Below are 9140 nucleotides of genomic sequence, written 5' to 3'. Positions count from 1 at the left end.
GACCACAGTGCAGACCCACGAGCACTTCATTCCCTTCTCATGGGGACGGGTGATGTCAGCAAAACTTCTTGCTTGGAAATATATTGTTTTGAACTTGGCAACCTATAAGCGTGGTTGCCATGGCAACCTGAGAGCCCCCGGGGGGAATGATGAACACAAAGGGTGGTCTTGAAACACAATCGAGTCCCTTCCCCTCCAGCCTCAGCTGGGGCTGGTGACAGTATTTGACAAATCCTCTTGTGCCCAGGAACCCCACGCCCACAGCATTTGTGACAAGACACTCCACGCTTTCGGCATATGGTGACTACTAATATTTGCCAGGCACGAGGGGAAGCACTTTACGTGGCTTATTTGACTCAGTCCTCCCACAAACCCTGCGCGATATATGCTGTTCTGTTTCCCATTTTACAGGCGAAGCCACAGACACGCAGAGGAGTTGAAAGGTTTGCTCCGATGTCACACAGCTAGCAAAGGGCAGTCTGGCTCCAAAGCCCCGGCTTGCAAAGAACCCATCCTTGCCTGAGCTACAACCCAGAGAGCAAGTCACAGCAAATATCTCCAGGCAACTGGTCAGTACCTGGCTTCCAGAGATTCCCGGAAGGGAAGAGAAGTTCCTGGAAGGGCCATAAAAGGCTTTAGGCAAAGAAGAGATGGGGCATTTGCAGAGATGTCCTTAAACAACTAGATAAATGGATGGAACAAAAGGAAGTCCAAATTCAAATGTTTCTAGGCATCCAAGCAATTACGCCTTAAGGTCACTGTGGAAATCCTGGCAGGGAAGGCAGGACGGCAAAGAGTTCTAAAGGTCACTGTTTACCCATAGAATTTGCTTCTTTCTTTTTTTAATATTAAGGCTCTCAACCAGACCCAAATCAGAATGCCCACAGGGCCCAAGTAGGTGACAGAGCGGGAGGCCGGGGCTGAGCTGGGTAGTGAGGCACATGGGGTTCTGTCTCAGTGAGCCCCAGAACGTCCCACCCATGGCCCTTGCCCAGAGGTGCCACTTCTGCCTGAACACACAGGATTATTTCAGAAGCTGGGGATCTGGATGCTTCTGTGAATCTCCTGCTTTCTAAATGTTAACAACCTTTCCCCCAAAATGGAAGCTCCCTGCAGGCAAAATAAAATAATTTTGTGGGCTAGACTTTCCCTGGGTTATTAGTTGGGAATCTCTGCTTTGAACTTTATTCATTTTAAACATTCAGTTGGGGAAGAATGACAGAAGCCTCCTAGAACCAAGAGCTGGGCCGGGCACTTGCTTTATAGGGGTGAGTGGGCCCCGGCTTTTTATAAGTGAGAGATCTGACTGCTGTTTTTCAAACCATGAATCATGATTGATTAGTGCCTCTTGAAAGCTATGTAGCAGATGGCCACCAGCATTTAAAAATAGAAAACAGAATATACATAGAATATATAAACATAGAATATATACAGAAAAAATATATATATTTACACATATTTATATTTATAATAGAATATAATAGAATATTTATATAAAATATAAAATAGAATATTATAGAAAACCTCACAGCACTTTGCATGTAATAAGAGTAGGTATGTTTTTGCAGAGCATTTTATTCATCTAATAAATACTATGGGTCCTACAATAGACATGGTCAAAAAAGTTTTAGAACTGACTCATAAAGAGAGATTCCATGGACTCAGGAAAAGAAGATCAAATGTTCCACTTCTGTTGAAACCTGATGGGAATGGGTTTCAATACAAATACAAAGTATTTAATACAAAGTAGTAAAGATACATTTAATACAAAGTAGTAAAGATACTAAGCTCTGCCACTTTCTTGCTGTGCAGCCTGGGGGAAACTGATTAACCTGTCTGGGCCTCTGTCACCTCACCTACAAAACAGCATGAGGATGAAACAAGTGCATGCATGAGAACAGACTGGCCCAGGAGCAGTTTTATGTGGCACTAACTGTGGATGATTGCATCCAAATGTACCCCTTAATGAGGTATTTTGAAACAATAGCTTTTTCACTTCTTGTGAATAACAAATTCTCCCAAGTTACTAGGATCAGGCTTTATTTCTGTATACGGTAAGTCATCTGGAATTGTCATCAGGAGGGGTCGGAGAAGGGTCTTTAGCTGTAAGAGCACTTCTGTGGTTTTCTCGGGACACTTTCCAGGTTGTCCCCAACCTCAGCACCACTGATCCTCTACCATCACATTGGAACACAGGGGTGTCCAGGACCCACATCTAGGGGAGCTGAAGCGTTACGAGCGCCTGTGGCTCGGTGGCCATTCTTCCCAGCACATTCCGGCACAGGGCATCTCATTATCAACCTAGGGTTCCGGTGGGGAAATCACACTCTGCCCACGAATAGATCAAGAGACAGCAGCATAGAAAGGCAAAGTGACATCCCTGGGATCTTTCAGGAGGGGAGGCACACCACCAGCAAAACCATGGAGGTGCCAAGGCTTGCGCCTGGGGGCCAGGGCCGAGGGATGGGAACGCGCCCACTGGAACCAGGCTCTGAGGCGGTCAAGCTTGTGGGCCAGGGGGAGCCCCTGAGGCATTCTTGGCTATGTTGCTGCTGAATCCGGATTCTCTCAGCGAGGCTCATTCCAACTCGGTCAACACAGTAACTCCTTATTTGATTAACTCTGATTTCTCTGTATTTGATTAACCAGCCTCCTCATTCCCCAAATGATAAGAGAGTTTACTGACTTGCTTTTGGAAATTCAAATGCTATTCTCTATTTAGCTTGGACCGATCCACAGGGAGACAGTTTTACATAATGTTGTCACTAAACCACTTGGTTATCTTAATTTCCTCACTCCCTCAACTGGGTTTAAGGACCTGCTAAGTGCCGCGAAACTGGAAAACAGCGTGAGGGCTATTAGCCATGATTAGGAAGAGAACGTCCACTTTCTGAGTGCTAAGACCCTGCTGGGCTAAGTGCTTTGCCAATATGCTCCGTGAGACCTCAGGGTGGCCTGAGGAGGGGGGAGGAGAGGAGGTGTTGTTATTTCCATTTTACAGATGAAACAACTGGCTCAATGGAGATAAAGCAATCCACCCACGGCCCGCGGGGTTAGAGGGGGTGAAGGTGGGATCCAGACACAGGACAAGCCCTGAGCTCTTCATGCCAGGAGGCCACCCATGTCCAACTTTGCAACTCTGGACGCATTGCTTTGCTTTTCTCAATGTGGGGGGGGGGGGAGGAGAGAGAGGTCCACCCCATCTTCCTTTCATTTGTCCCCCCTCCAGGTGAAGAAGATCAGAGGTGTCTGGGCTAAGAGACAGGAAAACTTTGGACTCCCAGGCCCCCACCCAGGGTAGCGAATTGCTCCCACTCGGACCGACCGATGGCAACCTACCTAAGGTAACAGAGAAGTGGGCTGTGTGGATGGGCACCGAGTTAGCCACGTCTGCCATGAATGCAGGACGGTCCATGGCAACTAGGACACGCCACACTTGATGTCCCCGCTCTAGGCTTTGTTCACACACAAAGTTTTCACATTGTTTTCAAAAGTGCAAATAAAGTCAACACACGCAAAGAGGTACTGTGGACATACATTATTTCTGCCCATCCAGAATCCATCCTCCTTTTTCTGGTAGAACAGCACAACCATAAGCATCACAGAATGAATAGTATGAAACTGTAAAAAAAAGGAAAGCGCGCACGTGTGCGCATATGCTCCCCTCTACCCTTCCTTTGAGAACTTTCCCTTTTGTGCCTTCAAGCCGTAATCCCACCCCTCAATGCGCACTCCAGTAGCAGGCACGCGACCCTGTCGAACCAATCAGCAATCAGAGCCTCCCACCTTGGCCTCAGCGATTGGCTCAGGGATGCCCACTTGACTCAAAGCAAGCCAATGAGACCCGAGCTGACGTGCTCCCTCCCTCCCCTCTCCAGCATGGCTTCACTGGCAGGGTCTGAAACTAGAGCTGTTGGCGGCCATCTTGGTCCCCAGGTGGGGAAGCATCTGGGCTGAATGGGGCCAACTTGGAGAAGAGGAGGGCTAGGTGATGAGGGAACTGTGTCCTGAAGAAATGATTGCAGTATCTCTAGTCCGGTTGGCCTAGCCAGTCCAGAGCTAATTTCGTCTAACCTAGTCTAGAGCTAGCTTTACCACGGGAAGTGCCAATTCCCTGAGCCAATCTGAGTGGCTTTTCTGACTCTTGGAATGAAAGTAAAATGAATGACGTACATTGTTCAAAAACTCTTTGGTGATGTCCCTGCAGTGGACTGAATGTTCCGGATCCCTCAGAATTCCTATGTCCAAACCTGTCCTCCAGGGTGATGGTGGGAGGGGTGGGATCTTTGGGAGGTGGTTAGGTCATGGGGCGGGAGGAGCCCCGGTGAATGGGGTGATCGCGCGATAAAAGGGACCATAGAGGACAACCTGCTCTCATTCTGCGACCTGAGCACAAAGCAAGACGACCACAGTCTGCAACCAGGAAGCACTTCCTCACCACAGCAAAGCCGTGTGCACGCGCTGATCTGGAACTTCCAGCCTCCAGAATGTGAGAAACACATTTTCTGCTGTTCAGAGACCTCCCCGACTGGGATGCTTTGTCAGGGCAGTCCAAATGCACCAAGACAGCCCGCAACCCACTTTTCCACTTCCATCTGCTGGCCTCTGCCCCACTGTGGGCCACATGGACCTCACCATCATTCAGCACTGTGGACTGTGGCCTTTTGCCGACGTCCACGACAATTTATCCTCCACACCTCAGCAAACCCACCCTTCTGCTTAACTCATTACTTGCTTAAGACCTTTCGGTTGCTGACCATCGTTGGATAATTCCACAACCCTTAAGATGGCGTATATAGTCTGGCATTGTGAGGCCTCTGTTTCACAAAAAACAGTCACACTCGAGTCAACCACTGTTTTATGCCTTTACTCACTTAACCGGCCCAAGAAGCATTCTGAAGTGGACTGTGCTTACCTCTTTAGCAGTGGGACCACTGAGGCACCCCATGGGCAAGCAGTTTCTTGGGTCCGATGCTGTGGTTGCGACAGCCAGTGGCGTGGCCCACATCTCCAGACTCACCTGCTCTCCTCCCACGATGCTCCATGGGACTGACTCATTCTTCCTTCTGCTCCTCTGAGTGCTGTAAAGAGTTAAGAGAATTTCTAACTGTAGAGCAGAAAAGGCCACAGAGCATACCACGATAATTGGGCTTGTTTGGTGGGGAGGAAATGCCTGTCTTGGTGTCAGGGCACCATGTAAAAAATGTGTTTTTATTCCACACAAATTAGTCTGTGTGTTCACCCCATGCTGGTGATGGTCTGGTGGCCAAACGGGGGTTGGCATTACACTCCGTGCTCGGAGATCTCTCATTAGAGTAAGTGGGGCCCCTGTCTGCATTTTCTTTTGTCTCTTTTCCTGGAGTGGAGCAGAACACAGGGCCTAATTGGGAGGCAGATTGCAGAGCAAACACGATGGGCTTCCGAATACTTCTCTTTAGCCCTGTCTACACTAACAGAGAAATAATCCAGACCAGGGTCAGGCTGCAGGAAATGGAGGGTACAGACTCCTTGTGCCCAAAAGCTAGAGACTGAGAAATGTGTATTCATGGACTCCTGGAAAACTCAATTCCAAGAATCTTCCTAATAGAGGTTGGTTGACTCACAGATGCTCAGAATTACAGGGTCTTAGAGTTAATTTTACATTCTTAGAATCCTGCGAACGAAGATGCAGTCAGACAGCGGGAATACAACTGCCCTTGACATGGCCTGCATTTCAGGCGGCTGGAACTTTCCCTGTTTCCTCAGGTGGGGCTCTGCTTCCCTCCTACCACCAGCCCCTACTCCCTTTGTCTGGTTGGCTCATGTCACCGTTCATGTCTCAGCTGAACTGTTACTCACTTTCTCTGTCCACACAAAAATGGGCACACGAGGTAACAGCAGAGGCCCCTCGTCTTCCCCATCATTCCCTTCTCCACTGAGCTGATTTAATGTGCTCCCACCCCCATAATTTGCAAGGTCTTTAAATGGAGGAATCCTGACCATTTTGTTTGACCTCTGAATTCCCCAGTTCTGGGGACATAACTGAGGTACTCTGAGGTCTTTGCTGGGCGAATGACTGAATGTTTGAATAAGTGATCTTGGATTCTTTGGCTCTCAGCACACTCCCCCCTAGTGCCCCTATAGAAACCCTGACCAATACTTGTCCAGCCTCTGGTTGAATTCCTCCAGGAGGCACAATCCATTCTACTGTAGAGAGAGAAAGAGCCTCATATTACATGTCCTGTGCTTTACCTCCCCGCCCCGAATGGAACTCCTAGGATGGCAGAAAAGCATAGGCTTGTAGTTCCAAACAACTCAATGGCAAGAAGGAGCCCCAGAAGGCTTAAAGCGAGCGCCCCCCACTGGCAAACTGGTGACCTGAGCGTTGGATTTGACCCAGAGTTTTATTCTGTGGTTCCATGATTTAAAAAAAAGCAACATTCCTTCTGAAGTCTAATGCAGACACAGAAATGCGCCCATTTCACAAGCAGATGGCTTGGTGGAGGGGCTCGACATGAGCACAGCTGTACCACTAGCCCGGGTGAAGAAAAAGCACAGGACTGGCATTTCCTCCTCCTCTCTGGAAGCTCTCTGTACTCTGGTGACTATCTGGCAACACTGGGCCCCCAGTTCCTTATGGCAAGAGTGGCTGGGTCTGAAGGACACCTGTTTTCCATGGAGCCTGCGTCATCCATCTGGCACACCTGACCTGCTTCCCTGAGCTTGGTCCCTGGAGGCATGTCATCCTTTCCAGTTCTGCTCTCGTCTTTTTCTTCTAGATGTTGGCACTTGTTAGAGCTACACTGTTTACATGGGAAGGGAGCAGGGAGAAGCAGAGCATTTTTGCTTTGGAAATAGATGGAAATGAGCTGGGAGTACTGATTGGCAACTAACTGGAGAGTCTGTATGTAGGAACCTGGTTCAGGTAGGCAACAGTTACCTCCCTCTCTCCATGTCTGTTCCTCATCTGTTAAGTGGACAACACATCACTGGGCTGATGGGAGGAATTCATGAGTTTCTGCTTCTAAAGCCCTTAGCACAGTTAATCCTGGCACATGAGAAATGTTGGTTCAACAATTAGATAAATCCCCTCAAGTTTCTTATGTTACTCCTTGGAACTCCATTATCTCATCTATAAAATGGGACCAGTTACGCCAGTTGCTCAGGTCTGTCATGAGAATTAGTGAAAGAACTTATTTTCAGGAACTCCCAAGGAGAAGATCTCAATGAAATACACCGGCTTTCCCTCCCCTTCCCACCCAGCAGTACCCACTTGACTTTGGTCCCCACATTCGCAGTAGGCAGAACTGTTCAGGGCCTTCACTTTGCTTTAGAGTTGGTGGTCTTGAGACCACCTCATCATCCTGCCCCTTGGCCAGTGCCAAAGCTCAGACACTGGGCTCATCACCTCAAGGCCACCTGTTTCTCTGGCTTCTGCCCCCCCCCCCTTAAATATTCATGGGCAAACCTTGCCTTATGGTCACAGTTTGTTTATGTTTGAAGTTAGAGCCGGGCATTTCTTTTTCCATCTGTCATGTTCATAGTTCATTTTTATAAAAAGAAAAACTCAAGCTTACGATGACCATTTCTCTAGGGTTTCAAGGTCAAGGGTTCTTTCTCACCTTGGTCAGCATTTTGACACATCAGTTCAGCTTTCAGAAGGAACCATGCTGCCCAGAATGGTGTGCTATACCTACCTACCCTCCCTCCCTTCCTTCCTTCCTTCCTTCCTTCCTTCCTTCCTAAAACATATCTGAAACAGTGTATTACTTATTCATTGGGGAAACAAGTCTCTATTGAGAAATACGGTAAATGACATAAATAAAGTGATGCTTTATTGGAGAATAAAACCTCGAGCAGAATTCAGTTCTTCTGCCACCGCCCCCAGCCCCTAGCTCTTGGCTTCTGTTTTCTTCCTTGACACTTTGGATGAGGTGGTCTTGGTGAGACTTCCAGGCCCTTTGGGGCCGTCTGTCTTCCTGGCTAGTGGTGCAGGCACCATCTTGGGTCCACTGGCCTTGGGAGGAAGAATGGTCTTGGCTTTTGGCCCCTCCCCAGCCACCTGGGCAGTGATCTCTGTAAGGACTTTGAGCAACAGCATTCTAGCCCTTGGTGACCATGAGTCTTCAATGCTGACTTCCAGCTTTTCTTTTACTGTGGGTCTCCCCACCTTGGCTGCTTCTTCTTCTTTGGCTTCTTGCTGGGCCCATTGGCACTGGGAGGGACTCGTGTGGCCTTGTCTCACCCCCTTGTCTCTGTCCTTAGTTTGGCTGGCTTTTGGGGGGGCCTTCTCCTTGACCACACTGGGTTTGGAGGGAGGTGTTTTCACCTCCCCTCTGCCCCCTTTGCAGCTCACATGGGCTGGGAAGGTCCTTCTTTTTCTCACTTGGGTTCTTGGGCTCCTTCTTTTTGGCCTCAGTGGGTGTCCTGGGAGCAGTCATGGTGGATGTCTTCCTGGGCTGGGTATCCCTTACTAATTTGAAGCTGCCAGTGGTCCCCTTGTCCTTGGAGTTGATGGGCCTGAGGAGGAAACGCTGGCAATGTTATGGCCAGAGCCTGCTTCAGTGGGCACTCAGACGAGATAAGACAGAGGGAGAGGGAGAGAATCTCTAGCAAACTCTGCACTGAGCATGGACCCTGATGTGAGGCTCAATCTCATGACCCCAAGATCATGACCTGAACCAAAATCAAGAGTCAGATGCTTAACCAGCTGAGCCACCTGGGTGCCCCCTACTCCCTTCTATAGATGGGGAAACCAAGGCTAGTGCAGGTGACTCCAAGAAACAGTGAGAGCTCACTTCTCTGTGATCTAAATCCAAGATTTCTCTTCTTGACACTCTACCTTTCAACTTTGCCAGAAAGGACTCGGTGACATAGGGCAAAGGACCGGAGTTCTTACATCCAAGCCATCCACAGCTTTCATGGGATTGTTGCTCCCAATTTTTTTCTAAAGCATTTTATTAGGATGTAATTCACATACTGCATAATTCACCCACTTAATGTGAATGGTTTAGTGTTTTTCAGTATACTCACAGGGCTGTGAAACTGTCATAATAATCTAAACTTAGAGCAACTCATCCCCCCCTAAAAGATACCCCATACCCATTAGCAGTCAATCCCCATTCCACTCCTGCCCTGCCCTCCATCCAGCCCTAAGCAAC

At 48.6% G+C, this 9140-nt stretch overlaps 1 protein-coding gene across 1 annotated transcript; it reads right to left on the bottom strand.

The window, feature by feature from the left end:
- Positions 1–7870: 7870 nt before the first annotated feature.
- LOC111162198 (histone H1oo-like) lies at positions 7871–8420 on the bottom strand. The gene is made up of 2 exons (XM_022526428.1): positions 8309–8420; positions 7871–8055 (listed from the first exon to the last, which is right to left on the bottom strand). The coding sequence occupies exons 1-2, from the start codon at positions 8418–8420 to the stop codon at positions 7871–7873; spliced, it is 297 nt and encodes a 98-aa protein (XP_022382136.1).
- Between the last annotated feature and the right edge of the window lie 720 nt (positions 8421–9140).

The sequence above is a fragment of the Enhydra lutris genome, unplaced genomic scaffold (assembly GCF_002288905.1).
Source record: "Enhydra lutris kenyoni isolate GAN:26980312 unplaced genomic scaffold, ASM228890v2 scaffoldscaffold90, whole genome shotgun sequence".
In the NCBI taxonomy this organism is placed as follows: Eukaryota; Metazoa; Chordata; class Mammalia; order Carnivora; family Mustelidae; genus Enhydra; species Enhydra lutris.
This window is presented reverse-complemented; position numbering and strand designations above follow the sequence as displayed.